Here is a 13,548-nt window from a genome sequence, read left to right on the forward strand (position 1 = left end):
AAACACAGCATGACTATATATCATGTAATAACTCTTAAAAACTATTATCGCACTCTGTATATATTATTGTAGACATTCATTAAGCATGCTTCTGGTCTACCCACAAGAAAAGGTGAGTAAAGAATCTATGAGTGGCTTTGCACTGGGAGATTAACAAGGACATGTGCAAGAATCTCCTCCTCACTAACTCCAGGGAGACACAAGCCTTTTAGTGTAACCTGTCTTTAGCTCTACAATGAGTAACTTAGATCACTATTAGGATATAACTGCATACAAAGAATAGTCTTTCTAATTGAATCCACACAGATATAGCAGAAATGGCTCTTAAAGAAATCTTCCTAGGAAGAATGATTTATCAATAAGAACTTAGGACCAGTATTGGTTTCATAAGCATGGCAGCAAAAAAGAATTTCAAGGAAGAATTTGAGGAATAGCAAGGGAAAGAGACACTTAAGGAAACTCTCTTACTGATGAATGGAGAAGACGGCATACTAGAAAGAAAGGACCAGAAACAGAATTTTAAAGCTATGGAACATGATCACATTTCAAGTATTCAACACTTGCAGTGAGTGTGTTAGTCTGCCTGACATCATATGATGCTGACCCATGAAATCCTGAGTCCGATTAAAAAAAAGTAAAAATTCCATTTTGGCAGCCATCGTGCTGCCCATCTACAGCATGATGAACGCTGTGACCCTCAGCATGGAAACACCACCGCCAGCACAAGGCATGGCTGTTGGTGCTGGTGAAAGTGAGGGATTTTGCCTTATATAGGTATCTGGATGCCACCTACTTCACTCACCACTTCTCATAGTTCTTTATCAGAGATGCTCCGTCTTCACAGCTTCATGACTGAATGTAGGAGTCCTCTCTGAACTACCCAATAATTCTTTCAAGGTTCAGAGAAATCTTGAATAAAGTGATCAGATGTGCTGGAGGCTCTCCTTTTGGAAGGAGAAACCCTACTGGGTTTTTTTTTTGCAAGGTATCACTGTTCTGTCTGATTTTCTTACAGAACACCACTCTCACCCAAAGATGAGTCAAGCTGCACACTTACTTAAATAGGCATAAAAAAGCCACGTCTGCCAGTGTCGAAACGCCTCAAATGAAATTATTCTAAAATAGGATTGTGATGTTTCTTTTTATTGGGAACTCCCAGGCAAAAGGCAGAGTTGCTTTTGAAGCGGTGCACAGGTAGGGAGTCTGGTATTTTCAGGAAGAGACAGATTCGCATGCACTAAGAAATGTGGCAGAAGAAATTGATACGTCAGATTGACAACTCATTCCTAGATTACCTGGGAAGAACACATGCTCTATTATATTTTGCACACTGTGATAAATTCACAATGGATATGTCCAGCAGGATGGACTGGCTTCAGCTCTTCATTCTCTTCAACCAGACTCAGCCCTGGCTTCTTTCAGCCTGGAAATCCTGAGTTAATGTAAAAAGTGCTCCCCTTTCAGTGAGAGGGGTTTCCAGATGGAATGAAACAGGACACATCTGGGAAAACCTGGATGCAGGACAGCCACAGAACATTGACACATTTTAACTCAGAGCAATAATTTAGACACCCATGTCAGCAACCTAATTTCACTATGAAGTTGATAGAAGTACATCGTACTTTTGGTTTTGTCTTCTCTTTTTAAGGATTGTTGCTTCTCCCATTTTGATGCCATTCCTACTAATACATCTCCTCACAATGTCACAGAACACAAGAGAATTATATCCTGTAAACTTCAACTGTATTTTATTTCTATATAAATCTCTGTATATATGTTCTCCCTTAAAAATGTCAGTTGTGATCTGATAGTTGTCATTATTTTTGCAAAAATGTTAGTCTAACTTATTATCTCTCAAATTTCTTTCATTTATCTGACAGTCATTCCCTTCTTTTCTGGGATTCCATTGCTCCCAATGGAATATAGCTTGGGGAAATAAACAAAAAACCCCACAACCCCCCCCCCAAAATACCCCCTCCTCCCCCCAAGAAAGAAAAAAAAAGAAACAAACCAAAGCTATTTTTGTTAGGGGGAGTTTAAAAATATATACTAAGCGGGTACCGATAAAGTAATCACATGCTAGAAAACTACTTAGGAAGAAGCGTGCTTTGGAAAAGACAAAAGAAAAAACAGATCAGCATTAGCAAAAGATACATTCTATCTGAAAAGAAAAAAAAAAATAAATAATCCAAGAATTATAGTTGGGATGCAATATATTTGCAGGGACAGAAAGAGGGAGAAGAAATCTGCAAACTTGGCTAATCTTTGGGTAGTTAATACAAATTAATTTTATCTAATCCATATTACTTCTTAAATCTACAATTTAGACTAGTTCCAAAGTTATTTAAGGCCTTTAACATCACCAGCCAGTGTATGCCAAAGAGTGCTAAAGATAACTGGGGCCTGATCCACATTCTTTGGCTGTGTCTTCTAGTATTTCCATTCAGGGACTCCTCTTCCTTAATCTTCTTCAAGCCTGCAACTGGAAGCATCTCCTCTTGCTCGAGACACCATTTCTCCTTCCCCAGTCCTCAGATATATATATATATCTATATAAAAGATATCCTTCTTTTTCTTCCTCTCATTTCTTTCTCTGCTGAGAAACATCCATCTCCCTAACAGCTAACAGCAGCCTCCAGTCAAATGCTCTGAAGTTCCGCTCTGTCTCTTTCCCTCCATCCTGGCTTTCTCCTTAATCTCATTCCAGTTTCTTCCTATGTGCAGTTTTGCTCATTCAAGAACACTTATCTCCAGCAGCTGTAACTCTTTCTCACATATACGGCTGTCAAACCCAGAAGCTCTGCTAGTCTCATTACAGGCAGAACTGTGACTTTTAAGATCTGGTCCCACAGACTTTAGTAATTCACAGTAGGTCTTTTTCAATATAAGCTAATAAAACACTTTATAACTTCATCAGCACATCAATCTGTGTAACAAATAGTAGAAGATTCAATGTGACAAACAGGATTACAGTGTAAAGAATATGACTGCCAGAAACCCACCCGCAATCACTCAGGTGGTGCTGCTGCTTCCCACACACACATACTCTGTGCAAACACACTTGCCCAGAGCTGCCGTCACTGCAAGGAGCAAGCCCACTTCCAGCTGCCTATGCCAACCCAAGTTTCTATGAATACAAGTGGTGACTTGATCCAGGCTAAAGTTAGCTTTCACCCTTCTCTTTTGGGGTACTGATTAGTTTAAATGAGTAACTTTCCAATGCAGTTCACCACACAGCTATAGAAAGACTTGTGCTGGCCAAGGGAAGGGAGTGGCATACAGGTGGAAAATGAGATAAATATTTTGGTGTCAATGCTGTTCTAGTTTTTTCATGGAAACATGACCAAACTTCCTCACTCACATTCACTGTGGCTTTTCATCTCCTACACAGCAACCACCTTAGGAGCTGTTAAATCATGGAATTAAGACCTTCAAGCAGGCAAATTTGCTCTTCAAGAGACTTGGGGAAAAAACAGCATGTCGACATTCAAGCAGCCATGATCAGACCTCATCTACTAAACAAGGTAGCTAAAACACCTCTTCAGTATGCCCCTAATATTAATGCCTCAGACTTCAGTCTACAAACAAGAACATGAAGGAGAATGAATTAACCTATGCTACAGCTAAAGCTCAGGTCTTACACTACACATGCTACAGCACAACTTCATAAAAATAGGAGTCATACCACAAGTGCTTTTTTATGTCAACTGATCCCAGTGATTTCACTACCAGGCCTAAACCACTTGCATCATCATCAGCCTGCTCTGATTTCAGCAGCACACGGTAATATTATCACCCATTTAGTGCTACTCAGCAGAATGATGTTTCTATCAAAACAAGGCAAAGAAAAGTAGCACGTGACACCGGAGGTCCTTGCTGGTGTCCCTTCCCACGGGGCTGCGGGTCCCCAGCCTGCCTGCACTTGCTCAGACATGATGTAAAGACATCAAGCAGCTACGCAGACCAATGGGCAAGCTCTGCGTGCCAACTGCACATGTGGCACAACCCCTGCTGCAGAAGCCCTAACATTTCCCGTTCCTTTATTATATTGTATCATCTCACCATGAAGGTGTAACCACATCAGGTATCTAGAAACAGTGCAGTCATAAAAAGGGGATGAAAGTTGCAGACAGTAGGATTGAAATCTAAGTAGGGTAGCTTAAGAAAAAATGTAATCAAGGTCCCACTTGCCCATGACCACGAAGCTTTACCCATACGTGATGGCCGACAAACGGAGCCATGAGGCCTGATCCAAAGCGCACTGGCATTAATGACAACCTTTCCATTAAAATCCAGTTAAGCTTTGTAACAGGCGAATGTTGCACTCCCATATACGTTATCTTGCACTTCTTTCACACCCCTGTGATGATGACCCAAGCCACCTTGACAGCACCTGACCTACCTATTTTGGTTTTAACAATTTAATTTAAACAATTTATTTGTAAACATGCTTCTATTTGTGTAAGTAATAGCCATAACATCAGCTTCTCAGTCCTCAGATAAGGTCTGTACTTCACTGAAGATACTTAATTTGCAGGTTTACTTCTCCAAAGTACTCTCTGTTATCTATAGCACTGCATTTGCTTTTCTGACAAAAATGAAGCAGTTGTGGGGCTTGCTTCACTATTGCTTTAACAAATTACCCAATCTGAGCAAAAGTAACACTGGAACACTTCAAACAACCTGTCACTGGAACCTTATGCTTCTCTGCTAAACATCATGTTGTTGAAGGCAGTTATCTGTAAGGCTCGCAGAGATGATTTGTTGGTCGTTTCTTTTAATGGCATGAAAGATAAGCCATCTGGCAAAGTTCCTCACTTTCTCGTACCAAGGAAACTGCTTTTTCCTCCTCTCTTCTCAGTAAAAATCATAAGGCATTTTACTTACGGCATCCACTCGGACAGCTGACAGCACGACTTCCATCAGGACCAGCAGAAGCCCCAGATCCCTGCAGAGAAAGGTGAATAAGCATGATATTATTGTTTTAAACCAGCCCAAACCAAGCACGTGACAAAACTCTGCCGCTGAAGGTGACAATACGACTTTTAAATAGTTATTTTCAAAAGCCTACCGAGCAGAATTACTTACTGATAAACAAAAATACGTGCGCAGGGAAGCTGCGAGATGTCCATTTTCGCTGCTTCTCTGCCCGGGGGCTCGTCTCAGAGCTTCCTCCCGCCGGACGGCCGCCCCTGCAAAGCAAAGAAGAGCCCGCACATAACGCCGGTCCCCCCGCCGGAGGTCTCAGGGCTCGGCGACGCCGCTGCCCGGGTAAGGAGCGGCCCAGCCGGTCTTGGGGAGAAAGGGGAGGGAGAGGGGGGGTGTCGCGCCGCAGCCACCCGCGGGAGCCTGGACACCGACGGGCCGGGCAGCGCTCGCGCCCCGGCTCCTTCCCAGCCCCTTCCCAGCCCCAGCCCCTTCCGCCGCGCGGCCCCGCGCCCGTTCCTCACCGTTGCGCGCCGCGCTGCCGTGCCCTCTCGGGCGGCAGCGGCGGTGTGGGGCGAAGGAGCGGCGCGCCTCCCCCCTCCACCCGCCCCCTCCCGCCACCCACCCGCGGCAGGAGCAGGAGGAGCGGGAGGAAGTGCGGCCAGTGGGGAGCGGAGCGGGCGAGGTTGTGCCCTCCCAGGCAGGGTCCCCGCCCGGGGGGAGGAGAGGGGGCTGCCGCCGCCCATCGGCTACGGCGCGGCGAGTCCCTCGCCCCCGAGGCATTACAGGCGCCGAGGCCGGCACGGAGGAGAGCGGAGCGCATGTGGGGCCGGCTCCGCGGAGCCCCACACTGAGCCGCCGGCGCAACGCCGCTCCAGGGACCGACGGCGCGGTGCGGTGCGCGGCAGCATGCGGCTCTGGCTGGGCTTCGGGCTGCTGCTGAGCGCCGAGCTCAGCGCCGTGTCTGCCGCGGTGAGTACGCGGAGGAGGGACCTTCTCACGGGGCAGCGCGGGGACGGGACGGGGTCTGCCTAAGGTCTGCCCCACGCCTGCACTGCGCGGGGCCGCGGCTCTCGGGAAGGCGGAGCAGCCAGGTGGGCTTGGAGGGGATACCCTGTCGACCCGCTTCGCTGCGCCCGCTCGCCGGCGCTCCGCGGACGCGGACAGGGGAGGCCTCCCCCCGGACTAGCGGCGGGGTCCCGGCTACAGCCGCGGGATGGGCCTCGCCGGCCGGTAGCTCTCCCACGGCTCTGCTCGGAGCGCCGCTGGCTGGGGAGGGAGTATAAAGCGCTCACCCACCCGCGGCTTAAGAGTAACGAGTTGTGTGTCCGCGGTTAAAAAGAAAAATAAAAGAGCTTTCGTAGGAAAAAAAAAAAAAAAAAAAAAAAAGAAAAAAGAAAAGGGGCAGGTAATAAAAAATAAGTACTTGGTTGATTGGATCCCAGTTGCCGTGCTCGCTGCCTTTGACCCCCGCGATGGCAGTAGTCCGGAGACCAGAAAGGATCCTGATGTTGTTAATGGTTAAAGTTGAGTTTTGGCACTTCTCCCGGTGGAGCAGATTGAGCTACAATTTAAAATCGAAAGCATGCAAGTAGTCTGCAAGTTTTGCTAAGGGAGCTAATTTTGTCACTGAGATAATAGCTATCCGCCGTCCTTAAGTTAAAGGACTCTCTTTCCTGGCGCTCCTGGAGTGTTTGTGCTGCTGTTCTTGTGTACCTCTGAGTAAAGGGCAGTGACATAATAATTTGAAATCGCTCATCTTTTTGTGTCTCCTTGCTTTCTTGCACTTGCTTAGGTTGATCCTGTCCTGGTGAAATCTGGGAGTACAAGAAGCTCATCAGTAGGCATGGGCAGATAGATTTTTGTTGTGCTTCCTGCTATAGATGTAGGATCTTGTACTAGCATTTTAATCAGTAGAGAAAGTATGGGAAAGGTTTATATTAAAATTTTTCTGCCGTTTCAGATGAGATTAAGTTCTATAATGAATTATAATATCTCTATGTGACCATGGGGATGGTATGTATGCCTTGAATCAGCTGAAGTAAGAAATGCGCTGAACTTGTGATGCCTTATCTGTTGCTCCTAGGCTGATAGTATCAGGCTTACTGTGGTTGCAGTAAATCACTTGGTGATGCACTTCTGACATGATTCACCCATCACTTGGCATTAAGCTGATTAAGCTGTATTCCTTTCAGGATATAATTAATTTTCATTAATTAAAGTCTTTTGAAGTAAATGATTCATGTTTGCACTCTGATTTTGGTATTCCTGGAGGTATAAATACCTGTTTGTGAGATCTGTTCCCATCTTGAGCTGTGAAGTCATTGGGTAAACCATGACTGTCAATCAAAGACAGAAAACTATGTAGAGAAGAGGTGCTTATTAGAAGACAGTGCAAACTTTGGAATTAGTTGTACAATTTCAGGTCTTCTGTAGCAACTCTGAAGAGGCTCTGTTTTAGCATTGTCCTATATGTCTGGGACAGGTTGTTTTATTAATGCCCCACCCCTGGCAGTGTTCAAGGCCAGGCTGGACAGGGCTTTGCGCAACCTGATCTAGTGGAAGGTGTCCCTGCCTATGGCAGGATGGTTGGAACTGGATGATCTTTAAGGTGCCCTCCAAACCAAACCATTCTATGATCCTGTGGTTAAAGATTCCTTAAAATATAATCTGGTGCTTTTAATTAGATTATGAAGTTATCCTCATAATTAATTATTCTTTCTATGCTGTGTTGAGTGCAGATTTACAGTTCCTATTCAGCACCACTGGGAAACACAAGTACACTGTGGAAACTGAGCTCCTTGAAGTTTTGTTGCATTAGGTAAACTTTCAGCTGTACATGGGTGGCCTTTCAATCAATGCAATTCTGTTGGTGTTGTCCCCGGTTACATGCTGTTGCCCATCATTAGCAAATGCCCTCAAGGTGAAGGAAGCTGCTGGTGGCCTGCAGCATACCAGGGGTGGGTGGTGGTTGTGGGGTTTCTTTTTGGAGGTCCTTAAGCTAGGCTGATGCCTCTGAGTGATAGTGGCAGGATGGTCTGATCGACTGTACACCTGGGCAGGACTTCTCACTTCTGCTATTGGAGAGGTTGCAGAGCTGGCCCAGTGCTCAAGTCTTCAAACAAATGTGTTCCCGCTGTTTGCATTTAAAGAGTAGTCGTGTTAGCAGAGGACTCCATGGTAGGCAAGGTTATATGCAGTACTGCTTGAGATAGGCTAAAAGGAGTGACCACTTTTTTCCTGCATAAAGTGATGCTGGTTCCCCAAAACAGCTTATATTAGCTAGATTTTTTTAAAAACTTGTATTTGTGAAGCCACAGTCTTGTCATTCTCTTAATTCTTCTGTGGCCTTCATCACAGAATCTCTGAGGCTGGAGGGCACCTTGGAGATCATCTGGTCCCATGCCCAGCTACAGCAGGCTGCTCAAGGCATGTCCAGCTGGGTTTTGGATATCTCCCAAGGATGGAGACTCCTCAGCCTCTCCGGGCAACCTAGTTGGTCCATCCCATCACAATAAGAAATGTTTCTTCATATGTGCATTATGTTGTGCAGGGGTGACTAATTGAGACTTGAGACCATGTCCGTGAATGCAAATGTGGCAGAAGCAGCTCGTGCTTGTGTTGTTGGTGGTGATTCTGCAGTGTAACAGAATCGCCAGGCTTGCAGAGTGAAAAATTGGTTTTATCGCTGACATATCTCTGATTAAATACATACAAGGAGATTTGGAAGGACTGCTCTCTCAGAGGCTTTGACGTAGCAAAGCCAGCCTTGAGCCAGCTACTGTCAGGATCACGTGCCTCGGTACAGAAAAGGGAGCTGCTCCCTTGCAGCTCCCACCGGTTGTAATCTGGCACTGTAGAACACATCCAGATGTGGCACTGGAAGCTCACTGTTTTTTACATTGACCAATTATAATTAAAATATTAATTATAGCCTACTGGGCTTTTGTACTGTTCGGTGTTCTTTTTAGGAAATTAACTTTCAAATTGTAAGGAGAGTAGAGTGGAAGAAAGGGCAGTGGATTTAAATGTTTCCAGGTTAGACTGAGAGACTGCTTTCATGAGGTGGTTACAGGAGAAGCTTGTTTTGATGGATCTCTGCAGGGGCTCTCATTTCTGACACTCTTCAGGCTTCCATTTCCTTTGAAGAAAGTCCATTTCCTAACATTAGTACTGCTTGGTTGAGAGATGACAATGCCACGGAAATCCCGGTTTCATGTTTCGGTACCTTGTCAATGCTGCTGCAGCTCTAGCCCCTGTGCTTCATGCAACAGAGAAAGATCCTCCAGCTGTGCTTGAGCCCTGGAGCATGCCATCTTCCACATAGGTGGGCTGGCTGCCCTGTACCCCTGGGGGAATGATGCAGAGGCCCTACCTGGGCTTAGCACTCTCTCCAAGTTCCCAACCATCTCCCTTTCCACTTTTAGTGTTGGCAAAACAGGAGCTGGCCAGAGCTGAGAACAAGCTCTGTCCAGCGACTAGGGGAAGGCAGGCCAAAGCGCTGATAGAAGTATGCATAATTTTTTCCACAAAGGCAGTGCTGATTCCAGTAGTGCTATTTGTGCCGAGCCTGTGGTGGCAGCTGGGGATGCACTGGTGGGAGGCCAGGAGGTGTCTGTCCTCGGGCAAGCCCTGTGTGGGGAGTGGTGCCCTGTCCATAGCCAGGCAAAGGCAGCTCTGCTGTATCGCTCTCACGCCTTCCTCGTGTCAACCCTCCTATTTTTAAATTGTATTTGGGACCGCAGTCTGACACACTAGGCCTAAACAAAAAGAATAAATTGCTTTCAACTAATCTGAATAATTTTTTGGTTCCTTTTTTGTTAAAAAACGTGGTTTATTGAGATGAAGACGTACAGAACACATAAACCAAGAGCAGACAAAAAAAACCGACCCCAAAACCACTGGGGCTTCTGGCATGTGGCTGAAGAGAAGTCATATGACCGAGCCTGAATGACTGGCAGCGCTTCACTGAAGTGCTCTTTTACTAATGAAATAAGACTGCGTTGGGCACCTGCCTTCTGCAGCTATTGTGTCTAGGGCTGACAGCTGTCTTTGATGCTGAAAGACCTGTCACCTGAGGCCATTTGACATCTTTGTCCCTGAATGTCATCAAGGACTTGTCAATACCAAGAAGATGTCCAAAAAACTCTGACAGGTTTCAATTCAGGATGGAGATGAAGTCACTTCAATTCACAAAATGTGCCCAGAAGGAGAGACCCAAATGACTTCCTGTAAGTTAAGCACCTGTCAGGCTTGAAGTCCTGAGAGAGGAATGGCAAATGCATTTGGTTTTGCCTGCCAGACTATGGCAGGATGTGGGAGGGTCTGAAGAAGAGAAGTACAGCACTTCCCTTTCTTCCTGTTGGAGGGAGGTGGCTTGGCAGGAAGAGGTATGAGACCTGGGGTATCCAAGAGTGTACTCCAGAGGGCTATGAGAGCTTGGGCAGGCAGGTGACCTTCCAGCCCGTAGGAAGGAGCACTTGCTGGGGAAGCAGTGTTTGTGGGTTTGTTTCTCTAGTCCCAGCACCTCCCCCCAGGGGAGTCATTTGATCAATATATATCCAGAGCAAAATGTATAGGCACATCTGGGGATGAAGGGGCAAGCTCGGTGACTCTGGGGAACGTCCTTGTCCTTGCTGTTCTTCCTATCCACTTCCCCTCTCCTTCTGGCCACCTTTTGTACAGCATCATGCACAGGGTACTGTGAGAGAAGTTAGGCTGCTTTGGGAGCACACACCTGTTTGCTACTGCGTTGGAGAATGCAGTCCCTGGGCCTCCCTGAGCAGTCAGTCCTGACTCATCTCTGTGAACTTCGTTCCTGGAGCCAGCTGATGAATGTCAGCACATGCAAGTGCATTCCTGGACCGTTATCCCAAGTAGCACAGTTTTAATTTCTGAGCGTTTGTGTGTATCAGATGACTGCAGGACTACTGCAGTGTTTCGTTGCTCATCCGCTTGGCATATATAATCCTGGGGTACAATTAGGCTATGTAATGCCTGAGGTTATGCTGGATGTATATACTGTCAGCTGCCTTGGTCAGATAGAGAAATGTATTATAGCTCCTGCAGGCAGCTAAGACAATTGTTTAAAATGTCAGAAACCATCTCTAGGAATAGGCTTATGAATATTGTTCTTTTTATAGAACTAGACTAAACAAAGGAAGATTCAACAACCTCAACATGAGAATAAATTGACTTACTTCATCAGTGTTTAAAAGTTACATAGTGCTCCCTTCCCAGAATTTCCGTTGACTTTCCCATCACAAAGGGCCTTAACACCTTGCAACATTTGGTCAAAGGGAAGAATTTGGGCATGGACTATGACCTGATTTGAAGAGCAACCTGTGCCTTTAGCAAGTAGTTGAAGGTGTGAAGTACTGCAGCAATTTAATGATGTTTGTGGAAAGATAAATTTTTGATTTCTTTGGATTGTGGCTGGCTGGAATTATTCTTGATGATTTAATACATCAGAAAAGTAGATGGCATTAGCCCTCCCAGGAGTCTTTATATAGCAATATCTTGGACAATGTGGAAGTAAAATGCAGAAAAAATTAAAACATTGTCAATATGTCAGTTACTACCATTATACCATTCTAATAAGAAGTGACTTGCATTAAACGAAAAGGCAAATGTTCTTTATGAAGAGCATAAGTAGATAGTGCAGAAAAACATGGTCTGGTGTCACTCTGGCATGTATAAATAGGTAAAGGATGATTAAAGATTTCATCAGAGAAAAATCGTGTCCGTTATAAAGTTTTTATTTAGTATTGGGAAAAACATGTATATAAGTAGGCAGGTTTGAGTAAATGTTTCAAAGACCAAAACCGGACTGTTTAATCTGCCTTTATCTCTGACATATTGTCTCACAGAAGGAGGAAATTGAGTGAACTTTCTAAATACAAAAAAAAGAAAAAATACAGTATTATATATTAAAAACCACTTTAGCTTCCAGTCGCTTGTACTTCTGCTATACTCTTTTCAGATCTGGATTTACTTATTACCACTTTGATTGATCCAGTGTCTCAAATATGGTTTTTTTAGGGAACTTCTTACTTTGTGCCTGCTTCCATTGCATTTCCAACATGGGCAAAAAACACTGTAAGCCTTAAGGCTGTATTGAGTCTCCCTAGGGGTAGGAACCTCTGATTTGCCAAGTCATCAAGTGTCTGAAAGCTTGTACTTCTGGGTTCCAGTGAGAATTGCTTTTATACCTGTGCTGGGGTGTTTCAGTGGCATCGGTGCAGTTGTGATACAAGGTGCTGAGGCATGGGAGCAGGCAGCAGGTGCCGTGGGAGCCAGTGGCCTGGGAATCTGCTCGGGTGCAGATGAGTCAGCCTTGCCTCACAGCCCACAAATAAAACTCCTTTTTTATTTTTTTTTTGGCCTGGATTGCCTTAGAGTAACATAATAAAAAAGCCGTGGCCAAAGATGAAATAAGGGAAGCCAGAGAAGAGCTGGAAAAGGATAAGGTTTCTTTTTCTCATTTTTCCCTTATGCTGCCTTCGTGTCAAATGGATGCTGTCCTCACACGTGTTCTGAAATAAATGGCATAAGATCTTCCAACAGTGTGCCAACTTAATTCATAGAAAGTATAACTGTGTTTCTAGCAAAATTACTCACCGATTTGCATGGAATTTTATGTAGGCTGGAGGGTGTCTTTGGGTGGATCCAAGAGAAGAACTGCTAAACATCCTCTGTTCCCCTCCTTTCCTCTGCCTCTTCTCTCTACGTGTGCTGCTGCTGCCTTCACCTTTACTACTGCTGGCAGACAGCCTCTTGCATGGTCTGAGGAAGGGTGTGCATCTTCAACAGAACAATGTAAAGGACAAAACACAAAGTGCTGTCAAGTGTGTGGAGTAAACAAATTGCAAAGCAATAATTAATTTTCTTTCATCTTTTTGTGGCTTTCATCTGCTGGTAGTGATGACAAAGATGGCATTTTGAGATGAAGGTTTTCAAGATGGCTCAGAAGGAACTGGAGGAAGAAATTATCACAGTTAGAAAATAAATACAAGAATTAGTTTAATACACAGAGATTAGTAGGAAGAACTAGAATGTTTTCATTAAAAACCTCGTGAGTTAGATCTTTCACATTCAGAAGGGATACAGCCTTTTACAGATAAAGCATGGGACAAACTATCCATTATGCTGGCTGTATGTGACAATGTATACCTTAGAGAACATTTCAAATGCTACAACTGGGAAGCAGAAATAAGGTCTTGGGTAGAGTTTGTCAACCCAGTGAAGAACCCTGTCCAGCTGTTAACGTGAGAGCAGAAAAGATGCTCTGAAGAGCTCAATTTTGCAGACTCCATGCTTCATCTCTGAATTGAGATAAAAGCCACAAGTCAGTTCTAGATGTTGAACTTCTTTAAAAGGTGTCAGAGGTCTGGTGGTGTTCCCTAGCATTTGCTACAAGAAAATGGCTTGAGGCAATTAACATTTTTTAACATTTCTTAACATTCTTGAGGCAATTTACATTTTCTATACCACCTTTAAAAAACAATGTCCAGCTTTTTTTCTGCCCATGTTTGTCCCTGCTGCTCTGGGATTTATAATCTTCTCTGGCTACAGGGGAGCCAGAAGGAACCAAGGTGCTCAACCTTCCTTCTAGCCAAGGTG

At 44.9% G+C, this 13,548-nt stretch overlaps 2 protein-coding genes across 2 annotated transcripts in view; one reads left to right on the plus strand and one right to left on the minus strand.

Moving 5' to 3' along the window:
• COL4A2 (collagen type IV alpha 2 chain) overlaps window positions 1-5,132 on the minus strand; it is a gene marked incomplete at both ends in the record, with an annotated part of 138,361 nt that extends 133,229 nt beyond the window's left edge. Inside the window, 2 exons of the mRNA XM_080613092.1 lie at window positions 4,888-4,948; window positions 5,089-5,132. Of these exons, the coding sequence (XP_080469218.1) occupies window positions 4,888-4,948; window positions 5,089-5,132 (105 nt within the window). The remainder of the gene's footprint in view (window positions 1-4,887; window positions 4,949-5,088) is intronic.
• Window positions 5,133-5,583: 451 nt separating this feature from the next.
• COL4A1 (collagen type IV alpha 1 chain) overlaps window positions 5,584-13,548 on the plus strand; it is a gene marked incomplete at its 3' end in the record, with an annotated part of 122,662 nt that continues 114,697 nt past the window's right edge. Inside the window, exon 1 of the mRNA XM_080612875.1 lies at window positions 5,584-5,898. Within this exon, the coding sequence (XP_080469001.1) occupies window positions 5,836-5,898 (63 nt within the window). The 5' untranslated portion in view covers window positions 5,584-5,835. The remainder of the gene's footprint in view (window positions 5,899-13,548) is intronic.

Source organism: Psittacula echo (assembly GCF_963264785.1).
Source record: "Psittacula echo genome assembly, chromosome: 3".
NCBI lineage: Eukaryota > Metazoa > Chordata > Aves > Psittaciformes > Psittacidae > Psittacula > Psittacula echo.